Here is an 18,563-nt window from a genome sequence, read left to right as displayed (position 1 = left end):
AGTACGGTCCCGAATGGGGCCACTAAGGTCAGTAATAAGACCAGTACGGTCAGTAATAAGACCAGTACGGTCCCTAATGGGGCCACTAAGGTCAGTAATAAGACCAGTACGGTCAGTAATAAGACCAGTACGGTCCCTAATGGGGCCATTAAGGTCAGTAATAAGACCAGTACGGTCCCTAATGGGGCCATTAAGGTCAGTAATAAGACCAGTACGGTCAGTAATAAGACCAGTACGGTCCCTAATGGGGCCATTAAGGTCAGTAATAAGACCAGTACGGTCCCTAATGGGGCCACTAAGGTCACATGAGGCTTGTGACTGATGTAACTCATGAGTTGCTACCAGTGAATAAAAGATTTTCAAATTATTTTCCTGTCAAAACATTTTTAACATTTCAAACTTTTGGGTCAGAAAACAAACAAAGAATTTCTTTATTTTACTGGATTTATTTCTCTAATTAAAATGTTTTCACAAAGTGATCAATCAGCTCGTTCAGGTGATCACGTTTATTGGACAGAAACGGATGAAACCTAAAACTGAACTGGACGTTCAGGCCTGTAAAAAACCAAAACACTGACATGAAACTTTAAAAAACGTCTCAGAATCTAAACTATAAAGTTCATGGAGGAAAGTTTTAAAGCGATTTTTAGACTTTTTTCTACTTTTACATGAAAGTTTTTTTGCGTTTGGTTCCAAAATGTTTCCTCGGCTCATGAGAGGAAACTGGATCTACTGAATCTACAGGCAAACAAATGCAGTCATGATGATGGATGAACAAATGACAGTGACCCGATGCTGAAGCAGGAGTTCAGGTTCCAGAACCAGCAGTGGGTTCTGGTTCTGGTCCTACATGTTGGACTCGCTGTGCGTGCGCTTGTCGTTCTCCAGGTCGCTGTCCTGGGAGATCAGCTTGTAGGGTTTCTTCCTCTCCTTCTCCTCCACCACAGAGTTCCCCATCTCCACGTCTCGGCTGCGCAGCTCGTGTCGGGACAGGAACTCCACGATGCCGGCGCCGATCGAGTCTCCCAGGACGTTGGTGGTGGTCCGAAGGCGGTCCCTGACCGGAGAGACGGGTTCTGGTCAGTTCTCTGTTTAACATCAGAACCAGTTTGGTTTTCTTCGGCTCAAAACGTTCTGCTGGTTCTTTAACTGGTAAGAAATGAAAATGTTCCAACAGAGACGTTTGTTAAAGAAACGAGAAGAATAAGGATCCTAGCTTCTAACCCTGAGCAGAATGTCGAGTAAATGTTTAATAAATGCTTAATAAATGTTTAATAAATGCTTAATAAATGCTTAATAAATGTTTTATAAATGCTTAATAAATGTTTTATGCAGAACGTTTCAGAGTCAAACTGGCAGTAGAAACATGAAATGATGCTAATCCAGGTTCACCAGCTGTTACCATTTAGTTTATATTTTAGTTTATCATTTAGTTTCTCCCTCAGTGAACCTGGAAGCGTTCCTATCGTCCTGCTGTGAGCAGAACCTGCAGAACCCCTCACAGCTGAACTGGACCGTTGTCCCATCGCCCCAGTTAGCCGAACCGTTGTCCCATCGCCCCAGTTAGCCGAACCGTTGTCCCATCGCCCCAGTTAGCCGAACCGTTGTCCCATCGCCCCAGTTAGCCGAACCGTTGTCCCATCGCCCCAGTTAGCCAAACCGTTGTCCCATCGCCCCAGTTAGCCGAACCGTTGTCCCATCGCCCCAGTTAGCCAAACCGTTGTCCCATCGCCCCAGTTAGCCAAACCGTTGTCCCATCGCCCCAGTTAGCCAAACCGTTGTCCCATCGCCCCAGTTAGCCGAACCGTTTTCCCATCGCCCCAGTTAGCCGAGTAATTTCTGGTCCTGGTTTCTAATTGAAACAATTAATTTGGAACCTAATTATGTTTCTATGTTAAAACTCGTTGCTAAAATATTCAATACAGGGGAAGATGTGGCACGAGGCTCCGGGGAGAAGAGAAGTGTGTCAGTAGGTGCTGGTAGATGTGGAGCTGCCGTTGACCTTTAGAATGACCCCAGATGAGAATCCGACAGCGGTAACCTTTGACCTGGTCGGTCCGTGTTTACTGAGATTATACTCACAGGAACCAATCGACTGCGATGATGAGAGTGATGTCATCGGTAGGAAGTCCGACGGAGGTCAGTACGATCACCATGGTAACCAGGCCCGCCTGCGGGATGCCGGCGGCGCCAATGCTGGCCGCCGTCGCGGTGATGCTTCCCAGTCAGGAGACAGAAACCAGTGAGTCTTACTGGTCGGGTTAATGTCTATAGAACCGTCGTCATGGTTACGCTCATTTACCTGATGGTGATGATCTGACCGAAGTTCATCTCCATGTTGTTGACCTGGGCGATGAAGATGGCCGCCAGCGCCTCGTACAGAGCCGTGCCGTCCATGTTGATGGTGGCGCCGACCGGCAGCACGAAGCGCGTGATCCGCTTGTCGATGCGGTTGTTCTCCTCCAGACACTTGAAGGTGACGGGCAGCGTGGCGGAGCTGGACGGCGACACGGACAGGAGAAACGCTTCAGAGGACCTACGGTACCGACCGGACCCAGAACATCGCTGACGACCCGGACCGGGCGTCAGAACTCAGACTGATCTCAGCTGGATGTCTCTTCAGTTCGCTCTGAAAATCTAGATGGTCTAGATTTCCAATTCTAGATCTGCAGTTTGTAAAGTTACAGACTAGTAATAATGCAGATTATTCAGGATGAAAAAATGAAGATTCATTAATCAAAGTGATATTTTTTCTGATCTCTTGATTCTCTGAACCAGCAGATGGAAAAAAGTCTAATTCACATTTTCTTTTCTTCTTTTTTGCAACATTTAAAAAATATCAAAATTCATCCTGACATTTGGATGGAAACGAAGCTAACGGATGATGCTAACAGAGGATGCTAATGGATGGTGCTAATGGATGATGCTAACGGAGGACGCTAACAGAGGATGCTAACGGATGGAGCTAACAGAGGACGCTAACGGATGAAGCTAACGGAAAACGCTAACAGAGGACGTTAACAGATGATGCTAACGGAGGATGCTAATGGATGAAGCTAGCAGAGGACACTAACAGATGATGCTAATGGAAAACGCTAACGGATGAAGCTAACGGAGGACGCTAAAAGAGGACGCTAACGAAAGACGCTAATGGAGGATGCTAATGGATGAAGCTAACGAGGACACTAACAGAGGACGTTAACAGATGATGCTAATGGGTGAAGCTAATGAGGATGCTAACAGAGGACGTTAACGAATGATGCTAATGGATGAAGCTAGCAGAGGACGCTAACAGAGGATGGTAACAGATGATGCTAATGGTTTAGCTAAGGCTGAAGATAAAAGCTTCACTTGGACGACGGTGGTTGCAGTTCGTCCTTCAGTCGGTGGGTTGCCGGTTCGACTCCTGATCTGCAGTTGTGTCTTTGGGCAGGACATTTCGCCAGCGCCACCTGCTGGTGGTCAGAGGGCCCAGCAGGTGGCGCTGGTACTTGGTGTGTGACTGAAGCAGAGTGATGCACTCTGGGATCCTCTGGAGTTGATAAAGTGCAATAAAACTAAAGGACATTTATTCTTCATTTAGCAACCAGGTTGCTTCTTGTTGGATTCATTAACAGGTGAAAGATTCCTGGTGATTTTTCCTTTTAAGGGTTTTTTTGGCTGTGATTAATCAGAGAAGAAGAAAACATGCAGCAAAAACCAGCAGCAGGGATTTGAACCTGTACCTGGGCGTCTATTTCTGACTACAGACACATTTAATCATTGAAGTCTGAATGACCAAAACATCCAGCGGTGTGAAGGAAACCTTCCTCACCTGGAAGACGTTCCCAACGCCGTGACCAGAGCCTGGAGGAGCCCGGCGATGAAGATGAAGGGATTCTGTCGAGTGATGACGAAGTACAGCGTGGGCAGAATGAGAACGCCGTGGATCAGCAGCCCGATGATGACGGTGATGGTGTACATGCCCAGCTGGCCTCCCATCTGCGTCAGGTCGTCCATCTCCACGATCTTCCCCGCGATCAGGAACAGGATGCCGACGGGAGCGTACCTGCAGGGAGAAGAAGAGCAGCGTGACTGCAGGTCGGAGGGAGGGCAGACGGTGAAAACGGAGATTTACCACATGATGATGGCCACCAGGCTCATGATGGCTTCATTTAGGCTGTCGAAGAAATCTCTGAGCACCTGGCCCTGCTCCTTCATGTTGCCGATTATCAGACCGAAGCACATGGAGAAGACCACCAGGCCCAGAGCGTTGACCCCGTTCACCTGGCCAGGTATGGGGATCACCTCCTCCCTGGTGACCTCCATGACCTCCTGGGTACCGTTGGTGGAGTTGAAAAGCGACTCGTTCACTGTGACCGTCACATGGACCGTCCTCTTTCCATATTTGGTCTTGAACTGTTGAGAGAGGAGAGTTTGAGTTTGGTCGAGTTCTCCTCCTTCACCGGGTCTCGGTCCAACTGAACCTCTTCAGGAAGTGAGGAACAGGAAGTTCTCATCATGGCCAACCAGCCACCCAATCACGTCTCTCTGGACCAGAACCTCAGAGGATCGACCCGTTGAGTCTACATCACACACACCTGGAGGATTTAGCAGAAGCTAACGCTAAAGTGCTGCACCAACATGGTATTTAGCAGAAGCTAACGCTAAAGTGCTGCACCAACATGGTATTTAGCAGAAGCTAACGCTAAAGTGCTGCACTAACATGGTATTTAGCAGAAGCTAATGCTAAAGTGCTGCACCAACATGGTATTTAGCAGAAGCTAACGCTAAAGTGCTGCACCAACATAGTATTTAGCAGAAGCTAACACTAAAGTGCTACACCAACATGGTATTTAGCAGAAGCTAACGCTACAGCTCTTATTTCAGCCACGTGTCCATGACTGAACATGTGTTATCTCTGTCGCCCTCCACAGGTCAGATCTGTCATTACACCAGGCTGTAAAGGTCAGGAAGTGATTTTTCTAAACTTTCAGTTTCCGTCGTTGAGTTTTGCTAGCTCTGCTGATTTGGCTAACTTGATCGTAGACATCAGGTCACCAGCAGAGTTTAAACTGTAAACTGTCTGCAGTGATGCATTCTGGGTACAGAATAAAAGTCATTTTCTGGACCGGATCACAAAACAGTAAAGTTATGATTTATGTGGCAAAATTTAGTGGCTCTAAATGTTTTTAACGTTAGCCATAGCGCTACATGAACAGTTAGCTGTGCTTTTAGCGGCTCAGCAGACGTTTTCATCATCATGGATGATTTTCATTTTAACTTCAGCTGCTTTTTCACTCAGTTTCAGTTCAAACTTCTGAGACGTTTCAGCAAACAGTAACTGACTAATGTTAGTTACTGCATATCATCTTTCGTTTGCCTGTTTCCATGGGAACCACCTTGTTGGAGATAAAGTCTGGTTCCTGTGGTCAGACTGATTTATGTTTGATATTTTTACCAGATTCAGCTCATAAATCAGGAACAAACTGAAATGTTTATGAAACTTTCTGCCTCAATGATTCATCGTTGTTAAAAATAAAAGCTGCCTAAATAAAACCATTTTTCTGTAATGTTTGCAGAGAAACCCTGCAGGTTGTAAGAAGTGCTGATGAAGACGAGGTCAAACGTTGTTCATCTGAACTCACTGACCTGCTGTGTGCAGGCCTGGACCAGGTTTGGAGGGAACATGTTTCTGAAACGAGACCATAAGAAGCGTTTAGCTGCGACTCGCCGGCGGCTTGAACTTTGGGAGGTTTGAGTCTGAAATCACCTGATGAGGTCCAGGAAGGCGTCGGCGGGGCTGACCTGCTCGATGGTCTGCTGCTTCCCAAACTCGTCCTTGGAGCCTTTTCCTGGATGGATGATGAGGACGATGATGATCCCGACGAAGACGGCGATGATGGTGGTGGTCATGTAGTAAATCACAGCGCGCATTCCCATCTTCCCTGACGCCTTGCTGTCCAGCGCCGCCATGCCTGAAGTCACAAAACGTTTATCACAGCTGGGAGGGAATAATAATAAATACTCGTTTTAAAATCCTCCACATACAAACACAAGCTGAGTTTCCATCATTTAGCTCTAAAGTCTCTGCAGACTCAGTTAATATTTTCTCATTAAAACCTGTTTGTCTAAATTATTACATCAACATTTAATAATTATTCTCTGATATTTTAATATTTATCAACAGATTTCTTCTTAAGTTTTAACATTTTCATCCAAAATTCTCCTAAAGACTTCTTGATATATTTTTAAAAGAACATAAAATGTACCCTGTTAGAAATAAAAAGACATTTATGGTCTAAGAAACTAATAATTAAATCTGTTAATGTTGAATTTCAGTTTCCTGTAATAACTGTTTCTCTCTGTCATTATAAACTCAACTAAATTTATTCCCGTTTTTATTCTTCTGACTCAGCGCCGAAGTTTTAATAATCCACATTTAAAACTTTTATTCTTTATTCTAAATACAACAATGTTCAGATTTAATGAACAAAACAAATGTTAAACTTCTGAATGAACGGGCAGGAAGTGCTTTTATTTTGATATTCACAGCAGGAAGTGACCTTTTAATGTAGCAGCTAGCTTAGCAGTCAGTCGTTGCTGGAGGTCAGTTAAGTTTAGTTTCCTCTGAAATGATCCAAAGTCATTTAAAATAGTTCAGAACGACATCCATTAATATGAAGCTAAAGTTAACGCTAGCAGATTGCTATTAGCCATTAGCATCCCATAATCATCCACCAACATCAGGCTCATCGTTTCAACTTCCTGTCTGTCTTCATTACATCAGATTAAAACTTTCCTGAAGTGACGCTGGAGACGAAAAATGAATTATTTTCTGATCCAAACTTTCTGCCCTGATTGGCCCTGACCTCCAGCTTTAAACCGATCCAGACGGTCCGTCTGGTTCCGTCTGGTTCCGTCTGCTAACGAAGGATCTTAATGTTTCATTTGGTTCCCTGGAAGATTCTCTCATTTTACATGAAATGATGGAAAATATTGACTTTCTGCCTGAAGGTGTTTCAGGATCTTCATCACTGATGATGAGTTTTACTTTAAGACATTTTATTCACATTGAGCCCATTTAAAGGGCCGGTTGAACATTTCAGACTCAGTGAAACACGAGTCTCTGTTGGTGCCAGGTAACCTGACGGCGAGCTGCGGATGGATACGTGGCGGAGGAATCTGACCGGTGATCAGGCTGGAGACGAGCAGCGGCAGCACCAACATCTGCAGCATCCTCATCAGAACCTCTCCAGGAAAGGAGAAGTACTTCACCTCCCGGTAGCTCATCCTGTAGGGACGCAGAGCGAAGCCCAGGATGATCCCTGCACAGAGAGGAACCGGTGACTCTCCGCTCGGCCGCAGCCGGACGGCGGGACGCCTGCTGAGGGCCACACACCTACGACCACGGCGCCCACCGTGAAGAGCACAAACGCGTTCTTCCTCAGGAAGGCCTGGACGTCCTCCTTGGAGATCTCCTCCACTTTCCTCTTGGCCTTCATGGTCCGGATGTGGATCCCTTCCCTGATCCGCTGCATCCTGCTCACACACGGAGGAACGCTCCCTTATTCAGCCGGGATTCAAACCCACAACCTCTCACTTCCCAGTCTGTTCTGGAAACAGAACAGACAGACGATACACGGCTTTTCTAATAAAGAATAAATCAGAAATATTCTTCCTGTGAGGCAGTAATGTCACCAACATGTCTACCATGAACAACATGAGAATCAGTGAATGATTCATTAAAACACTGTAAAAACACAAACATTCATTTAAATCATACTGATGTTTGTAAAGTGACACGGTGAAAATCAGCAGCAATAATTTGGGTTATTTAGCCTGTAATAAGATAAAAATGGGCTTTATTCATACATTCATCAACGTCACAGTTTAAAACTAAATGTTTAATTAGCTGGGTGAATATTTAGCTTCAAACTAGTTCTGATTTAGCACTAAACATGTAGCTTGCTAACTAATTAGTTTACAAACTAAATATTTAGTTGGAGGTTAAATATTTAGCTTGGTAACTAAATATTTAGCCAGCAAGCTAAATCTTTAGATATTTAGCTCTCAGCTAAATGTTTAGCTAATATGCAAATTTACTTGCTGATAACCGGAAGTGGACGATCAAAATATAAGCTGGGCCTTGCGAAGCTCATCGGATATTTTTTTTACTTCTTCTCATTTACATAATTTCAGGATAAAACAAAGCGTGGGCCGTTTGAAATGTCATTCAGGTTTTACCAAAGGAGCTACAGCAAGACCCCGCTTTTATTTTGACAGTCCACATCCGGTTATGGGGACGTAAATTTGAATACTAGCCAAACAAAGCTGAATATTTAGCTAGCATTTAATTGTGACAAGATAAAATAAGAAACCTGTGAATACTTTTTTCGCAGCATATTTACGTCACTGTGACCGCGTGACGTATTTCCTGCTGGGAGAAAATGTCCGTCAGGATCGGATGTTTGCAGGGAACAATGGAGGAAACACTTTCCAACATCATTTCTTCTAAATATTTCGGTTCCACCTCCTGCTGGATGGATGTCAGCGTCCAAAACCTTTTCCAGAAATGTTTAAATCCCAACAGATAAACTGTTACGGTTTGTTTCAGTGCCGGCTGGTTCTCTGAAACTGGAAGCTTTTCCTGTCACTAACTGGGATTCAGATTTCCAGTTTCACTCGAAGGGACTCATCTGGGGGTAAAAATGAACAAACTAGGGCAGCAGCTAACAATTAATTTAGGAATCGATTAATCTATTATTGTGATGGTCAATCAGTTAATCGGATATTAAAATGGTACAGTCATTGAGCCTTTTTATGCAATATTAGAAATTCATTAAAAGATACAAATAATTTAATTCCTTGTAAAAATAAGAAAACAAACAAACATTGCCTAAACTTTAATAGCATTGCTTTAGTAAATCTGAATGAAAACAGATTTTAGCCTGGTGATAAAAAATGTTTTTATCTTAAGTGCAAATTGTATATTTTTATACAGTTTTCAGTTAACGATTAATCGCAGAGAAAATTAGTGACGATATGTCAGTTATCAATTAATCACGACTCAACCGATCTGCTGCGGAATTAGCCAGAGATGTCATTAGTTTAATGTAAAGGTTAAAGTCTGAGGAGACATTTGACCCAGCAGGAGAACTCTGGATGTGCTGCAGAACCCGGTTCCTCTCCTGCTGCATCGTGTAAAGAAGGATGAATCTGCGCTCACCTGTCACCTGTCTGCCTTCCGGTCTCAGTGATGCGGCTGCAGGTCGGAGGAAAACGTCCTGCTCTGATCCTGCTGCTGCTGGGCGCTGAGCTTCTTCACCTCCCGCTCCAGCGGAGGGAGGGACGGGGACAGGAGGACAGATCAGGAGACGTCCTCTGACACAGTTTCAGCTGTGAAACCTCCCAGGACTCCGTCCGTCGCCGCTCCGCTCCTCCTCTGGGAAGCTGCGATCACGTCGCGTCTGTTTGTGGGAATAAACCGAATCGTTTCAGGCGGAAAACAGGAATGAGGTTTGGAGGATGCGCTCCTTCCCGCTCGGGACTTGGTATAGTTCAGGATGGATCCTCAGAGGGAAACCGCAGCACAATTAGCTGGAAAAATGGAGCTGGAGCGGGAATAGGTGACCTGACTGCGGAGAGGCCTTCCCAGGAGGACGGGGTAAAATTAGAGGAGAAGATTCCCCCAAATCAGGAGCAGGAGCAGGAGGAGGAGCAGGAGCAGGAGCAGGAGCAGGAACAGGAGCAGGAGCAGGAACAGGAGCAGGTCAGGGAGACTTTCTCAAACCTCAAACCCAGGAGGCTCTGTGAACGGAATAACCCGTCTGTGCGACTTCCAGCTCGGTTCCGACTCCTCAGACTGGAGAATGAGACCCAAACACTAGGAAATGGTTCTGGTTCTGATACCGGATCGGACCACCTTCATCCTCCAATAGTTGAATTAAAATACAACAAAGGAACAAACACGTCCATAAAAGCAAAATTCAGATTAAAATCCAAACTTTTAATACATTAAAAAGACCAACATCTTCAATTTCAACTCTTTTTATGGTCGATTCCAATCAGGAGAAGTAAACTGTAAATTTATGCAAATTTAAATACAGAAATGATGGCCTAACATCGTCACTGTCATGAACACACTTTATTTTACATAAAATGCAAAACTTTTAACATAATTAACAGATTTTGCTCGCTGAATGTGTTCATTTATAATTGAAGTATATTATTTAATGCCTTATTTCAGGAATGTGTAACAAGCTATACTCAGGTTAATGAGTATATAAAACATAACAATAAGCAAAAATGTCTAATTTATCAGAAATCTCTTGCCCCCATGCAGTACCTCCGCGACCCCCATAGGGGTCACGACTCCCTTGTTGAAATCCTTTTATTTAAGCTGTTGTATCAGTAGCAATTAAAGAGCCGGTTAGCGGCTAGAAGATCCGGCTCTTTTAGGAGCCAAATGAAGCGGATCTCGGAGAGAAGCTGGAATTCCCAGCACCTGCTGCGTCACGTACGTAGCCAATCTAGAGGAACTCTACGTAAGTTACGTAGATTCGGAGTACGTGCCAAGGTGCCTGGTATGTGTAGCAGCTTTGCTCCTCTGAAGTTTCGTGTTTTTCTCTTTATTTAATGTTTTCTGGTTCTGGTTCTGTTCAGAACCGGGTCGCTGCCTCATTGCGCTCCGAGCTGACGAGTTAAATCCGAGGAACGGCTTCAATAAGCGGCTTTAGGGCTGCAACGAGCCCCGCTGCTAGCAGCTTTAGCTGGGTCAGCACCGCCGCGAGTTAACCAGGTTAGCGGCTAACTAGTTAACCAGCTGCTCATCTGTTGCTGTCTTCCTCACAGAGACACCGGGCTGGATAGCGGCTAGACCCGGTGACCTTCACGGACTGACGGCTGCTCCTGGACCGACCATGTCCCCTCATTAACAGCAGCTCCAGAACCCTCGGCTCGGCTCGGCTCGGTTCGGTTCGCCATAATCCGGCTTTCAGGTCCTGGTTCCCGCCCCGCTCGGAGGAATGGCTCGCTGCCCGGTGGTGAACCTGCTGCGGTTCGGGAACCGGGTGGCCAGGAGCGGCTTCCTGCGGCCTTTGCACGCCGCAGCAGGTTGCTCCTCCACGGAACCAAGAACTGGGTTCAAACCGGACAGGGTTGCCGTGGTTACCAAAACCACCCGGTATGAGTTCGAGCAGCAGCGGTACCGGTACGCGGGACTGTCTGAGGAGGACCTGAAGCAGCTGGTAAGGAACAGTTCTGGACGGGTCCAAAGTAGGGTGGGTTACACTGGGACTGGGTTATACTGGTCAGGGTTCTGGTTACACTGATCATACTGGGTTATACTGGTCAGGGTTCTGGTATTTGTGCTTCTGTTGGATCTAAACGGGTCAGGGAAACCGGACGGTGCAGATCTGGAGGGAAAACGGAGTTTCTGCATGTTTTCACATTAAAATCTGAAAAGTGTGTCCAGCCCCTCCAGACTGCCTGAAGCACTTTAACCCTTTATTGTCGCCTCTCTGTTGAGTTTCTACATCATTTCCTTTTTGCCCCTGAGCAAGGCACTCCAGCTCAGGGCTCTGGTGTTTCTAATGTGTTCTCAGCCTCCAGTCGGTCGGGGCAGATGGCTGCTGGTACCAAGTTCTGGTTCTGGAACTTTCTTTCTATTAAAATAGTCTTTCCACTGTCGCCCCCTGCTGGTCAGGAGGAGCGATGCTGCCAGTCAGCGACTGTTTTCCACAGCTAGAACTTGTTCTGTTTCTGTGCCTGTTGGTGTTGACAGCTGAGAACAAAACCTCCATGGCTCCATCACTTCGACCTTTAACCTTTGACCTCTGGTTTCTTTCAGCTAGCCATGAAGGGCTCCAGCTACAGCGGCCTGCTGGAGCGCCACAACATCCACACCAGCAACGTGGAGCACATCGTCCAGAGCCTGCAGTGAGTCCAGCTGCTTGTTGCTGCTTGTTGTTGCTGCTTGTTGTTGCTTGTTGTTGCTGCTTGTTGTTGCTGCATGTTGTTGCTACATGTTGTTGCTACATGTTGTTGCTGCTTGTTGTTGCTGCATGTTGTTGTTGCTTGTTGTCGCTACATGTTGCTGCATGTTGTTGCTGCTTGTTGTTGCTGCATGTTGTTGTTGCTTGTTGTCGCTACATGTTGCTGCATGTTGTTGCTGCATGTTGTCGCTGCATGTTGTTGTTGCGTGTTGTCGCTACATGTTGCTGCTTGTTGTTGCTACATGTTGCTGCTGCATGTTGTTGTTGCTTGTTGTCGCTACATGTTGCTGCATGTTGTTGCTGCTTGTTGTTGCTACATGTTGTTGCTACATGTTGTTGCTACATGTTGTCGCTGCATGTTGTTGTTGCGTGTTGTCGCTACATGTTGCGTGTTGTCGCTACATGTTGCTACATGTTGCTGCTGCATGTTGTTGTTGCTTGTTGTCGCTACATGTTGCTGCATGTTGTTGCTGCATGTTGTAGCTACATGTTGCTGCATGTTGTTGTTGCGTGTTGTCGCTACATGTTGCTGCTTGTTGCTGCTGCATGTTGCTGCTGCATGTTGTTGTTGCGTGTTGTTGCTACATGTTGCTGCTACATGTTGTTGCTGCTTGTTGTTGCTGCATGTTGTTGCTACATGTTGCTGCATGTTGTTGCTGCTTGTTGTTGCTACATGTTGTTGCTACATGTTGTTGCTACATGTTGCTGCTACATGTTGTTGCTGCTTGTTGTTGCTACATGTTGTTGCTACATGTTGTTGCTACATGTTGTCGCTACATGTTGCTGCATGTTGTTGTTGCGTGTTGTCGCTACATGTTGCGTGTTGTCGCTACATGTTGTTGCGTGTTGTTGCTACATGTTGCTGCTACATGTTGCTGCTACATGTTGTTGCTGCTTGTTGTTGCTACATGTTGCTGCATGTTGCTGCGTTGCCCTGCAGCTCTCATGTGTCTGCAGGAGCGCCGGCATGGAGGTGCGGGTGGTGAGGAGAGGGGAGTACGATGAGGAAGTGGTCCGGTGGGCCGACGCCATAGTCTCTGCTGGAGGTAAGCTCCGCCCATCTGGTCCTGGTGACCAATCAGAGCTCAGCGTCGCTGTTGCTCCAGAGATAAAGTTTAATTATTCTCTTTATGTAACTTTAGTTTTATTGAACTTGTTGAGTTCTGGACGAAGCTGGAAGGATTTCTGTATCTTCAACCTTCAGACAGAAATAATGTGTAACCATGGCAACAAGGTCCTGTTTGTCCAGCTGGTTGGCGTCTAAATAGCTGAAATAACCCCTGACCTTTGACCCCACACGGGCTGACTGTGGAGACTCATTACAGTCAGAGGCCGCTGGTACACTGACTGCTACAGGAGATCCTGCAGCATCACTGAATTATTGGGTCAAATCCTGCAGAACGTCTTGTATCTGGAGGTCCGGTTTCTCCTGAGAACGGGCCTCTGGGTCATGGGTCGGTTCTGCTAATGTTGGGTTCATGTTTTCTTTGCTTGTTTATGAAACATGAACTTAAAATGCAGATCAGAGCGTCTCTGGTTCTGGTTCTGGTTCTGATAACAGTTTGTGGTCCAGGTGATGGGACGATGCTGCTGGTGGCCAGTAAAGTTCTGAACAAGGACAAACCGGTCGTTGGGGTGAACACGGACCCAGAGAGGTAAGCCCCGCCCCCATTGGTTAAGCCACGCCCCCTGCATCACCTGCTTCACCTGGCCGTCTCTCCACCAGGTCAGAAGGTCACCTGTGTCTGCCGGTGCGCTACACCCACGCCTTCCCAGAGGCCCTGGAGCGGCTCTGCCGTGGTGAGTTCAGGTGCGTATTTACCTGATTCTCGTGGTGAGTTCAGGTGCGTGTTTACCTGCGTTCCAGCTGGTTAAGGACAGGTTAGCGAGTCACATGCTGCCGTGTCCCAGGACTTGGCAGCGACTCGTTGATCCTCTGCTTAGCGCTGCAGAGCGCCATGCTGCCGCCGCCGTCGACACGCCGGGTCGGCTGCTCTGATTGGCTTAGAGCTTCAGCTGGTCTTAGCCGCAGAGATCAGGCTAAAGGCTCTGAGCTTAGCGAACGCAGCTCATCGCTCCGGCTGGAACAGGAAGTGGAGCGAAGATGATTCATGGTTTCCTAGAAAACCAGCTGGAAAGTGTGGCATGCCTTTGCCCCAGAGGTCTCTGCCAGCTTCAAACGTCTGCAGAGCTTCACCTTTGCAGAGTCCTCGGACGAGTCAGAGGGACTGGAGGTAAAAGCACGCCACACTTTTCAGATTTCCTCTGTAAACCAGGAATTGTTAGTTTCCTCAGGTTTTACGTCTGACCTTCAGTTGGTGTGAATTATTTTGTCTCGGTGTGTAAATCTAGAGATTCAGGCAGCTGGATTAAGAAGCAACAGGTGAGATTAGGTTTAATCCCAGGATGAGCAGAAACAGAACCAACAAAGGTTCTGTTCAGTCCAGATCCTCTTAACCTGGAGGAAGAGGAGGAGGATGAAGAGTTCAGTCTGCAGCTAAACGCTAGCTGCTACTCCTGATCAGCAGAGGCCACATCTATTCAGAAACCACTGATCTGATTAGTGATAGGCTGGCACGGTAACTAAGCAACCGGTGTTGGCTAATGAGAAGAATAATACTAGCTGGCATTAGCATTTGGTAAGCTAACAATTAGCATATCTAGGCTGGTCAGTCATCATTTGTATTTTCTTCTGTAAAGGAAACTTTTAACATTTTAACATTGCAACGGCGTGGCGTAGCGGTTAGCGCGACCCGTATTTGGAGGCCTTCAGTCCTCGTCGCGGGTTCAACTCCCGGACCCGATGATATTTGCCGCATGTGTTCCCCTCTCTCCTTCCCCGTTTCCTGTCAGCCTGCTGTCATATAAGGGACACTAGAGCCACAAAAGACCCTGGAGGGGTAAAAAAACAAAAAACATTGTCAACAGAACGAGTCGTTGCAGCTAATGTGACGCTACAGCTATCGTTTCTCACGATACAGTTAGTGACCAACCTGGGAATGCTAGCTGTTAGCCTCCCTGTAGCTAACGCTGGCTGTTAGCCTCCCTGTAGCTAACGCTGGCTGTTAGCCTCCCCATCAGAACCGGGCCCAGCTGTTCTGTTGTGTCCAGGTGGTTGTGGCGCCAGCGGCTCCGGCTTCACCTGGAGGGAACCGGGATCAACCCGACCCCAGTGGACCTGCATGAGCAGCAGCTGAGCCTGGAGCAACACAACCGGGCCCACCGGATCAGCACCGTGGAGCGGCAGCAGAGTACGCCTCACTGAACCGGAAGACCCATTAGAACCGTCGCTCAGAGGAATCGGTTCTGGTTCCGGAGGCCCGGTTCTGGCAGTAACTGTCTGTCTCTGGGCCTCGTTTCAGGAGCGGGAGCGCTGCACCCGGCCTATTCAAAGCCCAGCCTGCTGCCGGTGCGGAGCCTGAACGAGATCTTCATCGGGGAGTCTCTGTCCTCCAGGTACCGGCCCGGCCCGACCCGACCCGTCCCGCCGGCCGCACGTCCGTCCAGAACTCACGCTGACTCTCTTCCACCACAGGGCCCAGCTAAAAGTCTTCACTCCCCGTCTCTTCCTCCATAGGGCGTCTTACTACGAGATCTCTGTGGACGGCGGGCCCTGGGAGAAGCAGAAGAGCTCCGGGCTCAGCGTGTGCACCGGAACCGGGTCCAAGGCCTGGTGAGTCCGGACCGGAACCGGGACCTCATTCTGAAACTTTAACTGAGCCGTTTCCAGCAGTTCTTCAGAACCGAACGGTTCTTAACCGGTTCTGTAAAAGGTCCGGTTTATTTCCCTCCTACCGGACCTGCGTTGTTCAGAACCTGAGAAAAGAATTCAGCCTCTAACGTTTAACGATCAGTTATCAATAAACTTCAGAATAAATAAATGATTATTGTTGTTTAAGTTGTAACTATTTTTAGTTTTTCTTCTTCAGGTCCTTTAACATCAACAAACTGGCTGAACAGTCTGTGGAGGAGGTTCTAAGAATCGGTACGTAAAGCGGCCCGGTTCTGAGCGAAGCGGCCCGGTTCTGATGTTCTGTTGTTCTGCAGGAATGTCTCAGGCCGGAGTTGATCTCCCGCTCAGCAGGGAGTTGGTAGGGAAAGGTGAGTTTCTGATCCAGCGGAGCGAGTTCTGGTTCTGGTTCTGATGTTTTCTGGTTCTGATGTCATTTGGTTCTGGTTCTGGCCCAGTAACCGATGACTACAACGCGTCCTTGGTGTTCGCCCCAGACGAGCCCCGCCTCTTCTACAGTGTCAGGGAGCCAATCAGCAACCACGTGTTCTCCAGCAGCCGGCAGAGAGGCTTCGCCAGCAGGTCGGTGCTTTGACTAGGCCGTCTGGCGCCGACAGGAAGCAGTGAACGCTGCAGCTTCTTCTTCTGCTCCTCCTGCAGGGTGTGCGTCCGCTCGCGGTGCTGGGACGCCTGCATGGTGGTGGACGGCGGGACGTCCTTCGAGTTCAACGATGGCGCCATCGCCACGGTAACCGTGAGCGAGGAGGACCGGCTCCGGACCGTCCTGCTGGACCAGTGAGGCGGGTCGGCGACCACGGGCCTGTTGCCATGGAGACGGGATCAGGGTCTGACTCACTAAGCCCATAATGAAGTTCTGATCCAGAGCAGAGTGGAGCTGCTGTACCATGTGACCAGCTCTGCTCTGATTGGCTCAAACCAAACGTCCAATCAGAGGACAAAGATCTAAAACCCATAAACACACTGGACCAGTTTACCCAGTAACTGACACAGACATCCCATAATAAACCTGTTTTATCTGCACAGCAGCGCCGCTGCCTCACAGAATCTGCCTCTGGTTATTTAACCCGACCCGTCAGAACCGGACCGGAACCGGGGAAGCAGCCAAAGGAGAACCGCTGGGCTAAACCGGATGAGTTTTCACACCCAGAACATTCTGATCAGGCCCAAAACTTTAAAACCAAAGTTCCTCCTGGAACCTTTTGTTCATGTTTCTGGTACCGGACCGGTCCAGTCCCTCTCCCAGTCTGGACCTGGAACCAGTAGGTCTGTCCTGAAGGAACCTGGAGAAGCTATGCTAGCCTGAACTAGCATCTGAATGCTAACATGTAGCATTTCCAACAGTTTGGATTGAAATGTTGCTAATTTGGTCGACAGTTTTTGATTAAAATGCCTGAAACATTTTAATGGATTCAGTTTTATTTAACATTAATGTTTTATTTAACATTAATGTTTTATTTAATATTAATGTTTTATTTAATATTAATGTTTTATTTAATATTGTTTTATTTAACATTAATGTTTTATTTAACATTAATGTTTTATTTAACATTAATGTTTTATTGTGACAGACAAAAGCTGAGCAACAGGAAGTGGAATAAAATGATCGGTGATGATTATTGATCATTGGTTTTCTGCAGCCATAAATCAAACCAGTTTTTCTCATTTTTCTGCCTCTGCAAAGGTCTGAAAATCAGCTACTGTTTCCTTTGACTAGGCCATTTTGACCCAGGGGCTTTACAGTCCAAAGAGCCGTTTTTATTCTCATAATTAACTAATAAAATTTATTTATAGAACCGTAAAACCTACAGGGCCCTTCAGAATAAAAGCTTATCAAGTTTTATAATAATTATGTTTTACAGTTATAATAAAGATCTACAAATATAGATGTAGTTTAAAGTTTCAAACTATTTTGTTTATTAATTTTATGGAAAATGAGGAAAATCATGTAGAATCAAAACAAAAGAACTAAAAATAAAAAGTTTTCAGTTCAAAGCAAATTCAACATGAAAACCAGTAAAACTTCAGTTTCAGACATTTTAATCTTTGTAATTAAAACATTTTTAAAACCTGGTTTGACCTTTCAGGAAAAATCCTCAACATTTTAAAGGTTTCAGCCAATAAAAATGTCATAACGTTCAAAAGCTTCTCTGGGTTTGACCTGATCACTGCTGGGTATTTTATTTTATTTCATTAAACCGTTTTTAAAGTCCGATCCGGTTCTGGTCGTAGTGACACAGCAGCAGGTCAGAGGTCAAAGGTTAAATAATAGAGCCTCAGTTTGTGTTGCTGGAGAAAGTTTGAGTTTTATTAGTTTGTAGAGGGAAGCAGGTCCAAACCAGGGCTGCTGGTTCTGGTTCTGGACGGGGAACATTCTGGGAAAATCTCACTTCTGGAAATGATTGTTACAAAAGGTGAAAATGTGACGTCAGCATTAATCAGCTCATGAACTGGTTTCTAACCAGCAGTGGCTCCGGTCCGCCTCCCAGTCTGGACCTGAACCAGTAGGTCTGTCCTGAAGGGAACTGGTTCCTACTGGAACGCCGTCCCTGTTCCCGTTCCTGGGATGTTTGTGTTTTAATAAAAATGTTTTACAGCCGCTCTGGGTTTGGCTTTATTTTGGTAGAAATGTTTCAAACATGAACAGAAATGGAAAGTTTTGACAGACTGGATTAATAGATTCTGTTGCTGAAGGTTCTGCAGGATGAAATCAGTCCAATCCAGACAAAAAGATTCAGACCTGGAGGAACGAAGAACCACAGCTTCAAATATTCAAATGCAAACCAAACATAACGACAGAGATACAATTAAACATTTTTTAGATAAAACTTATTTAAGTT

At 46.4% G+C, this 18,563-nt stretch overlaps 2 protein-coding genes and 1 long non-coding RNA gene across 11 annotated transcripts; 2 read left to right on the top strand and 1 right to left on the bottom strand.

Annotated features, from left to right (window-relative positions):
* Positions 1–407: 407 nt before the first annotated feature.
* LOC114150151 (excitatory amino acid transporter 1) lies at positions 408–9,760 on the bottom strand. Of its 6 annotated transcripts, none has more exons than XM_028026406.1 (10): positions 9,209–9,760; positions 7,382–7,630; positions 7,170–7,307; positions 5,753–5,957; positions 5,632–5,674; positions 4,118–4,398; positions 3,815–4,048; positions 2,303–2,497; positions 2,083–2,217; positions 408–1,057 (listed from the first exon to the last, which is right to left on the bottom strand). In XM_028026406.1, the coding sequence occupies exons 2-10, from the start codon at positions 7,518–7,520 to the stop codon at positions 847–849; spliced, it is 1,581 nt and encodes a 526-aa protein (XP_027882207.1). In that variant the 5' UTR covers positions 7,521–7,630; positions 9,209–9,760; the 3' UTR covers positions 408–846. The 6 variants fall into 6 exon arrangements, with proteins under 6 accessions (XP_027882207.1, XP_027882206.1, XP_027882209.1 ...); XM_028026405.1 differs by having other exon boundaries at positions 7,382–7,595; XM_028026408.1 differs by having other exon boundaries at positions 7,382–7,590.
* Positions 999–5,680, top strand: LOC114150154 (uncharacterized). The gene is made up of 3 exons (XR_003596680.1): positions 999–1,079; positions 4,917–4,947; positions 5,562–5,680. It is a non-coding gene; the product is annotated as an uncharacterized LOC114150154 (long non-coding RNA).
* Positions 9,761–10,453: 693 nt separating the features above from the next.
* Positions 10,454–17,130, top strand: nadk2 (NAD kinase 2, mitochondrial). Of its 4 annotated transcripts, XM_028026414.1 has the most exons (14): positions 10,454–10,565; positions 10,645–10,755; positions 10,834–11,228; positions 11,831–11,919; positions 12,933–13,021; positions 13,549–13,630; positions 13,702–13,785; positions 15,087–15,226; positions 15,338–15,431; positions 15,511–15,648; positions 15,905–15,960; positions 16,023–16,076; positions 16,164–16,287; positions 16,366–17,130. In XM_028026414.1, the coding sequence occupies exons 3-14, from the start codon at positions 11,007–11,009 to the stop codon at positions 16,502–16,504; spliced, it is 1,311 nt and encodes a 436-aa protein (XP_027882215.1). In that variant the 5' UTR covers positions 10,454–10,565; positions 10,645–10,755; positions 10,834–11,006; the 3' UTR covers positions 16,505–17,130. The 4 variants fall into 4 exon arrangements, with proteins under 4 accessions (XP_027882215.1, XP_027882216.1, XP_027882217.1 ...); XM_028026415.1 differs by lacking the exon at positions 10,645–10,755 and having other exon boundaries at positions 10,507–10,565; XM_028026416.1 differs by lacking the exon at positions 10,454–10,565 and having other exon boundaries at positions 10,572–10,755; positions 15,553–15,648.
* The last annotated feature ends 1,433 nt before the right edge of the window (positions 17,131–18,563 follow it).

The sequence above is a fragment of the Xiphophorus couchianus genome, chromosome 8, assembly GCF_001444195.1.
Source record: "Xiphophorus couchianus chromosome 8, X_couchianus-1.0, whole genome shotgun sequence".
NCBI lineage: Eukaryota > Metazoa > Chordata > Actinopteri > Cyprinodontiformes > Poeciliidae > Xiphophorus > Xiphophorus couchianus.
Note: the sequence above shows the minus strand (reverse complement) of the source record. Positions and strands in the feature narration are given on the sequence as shown.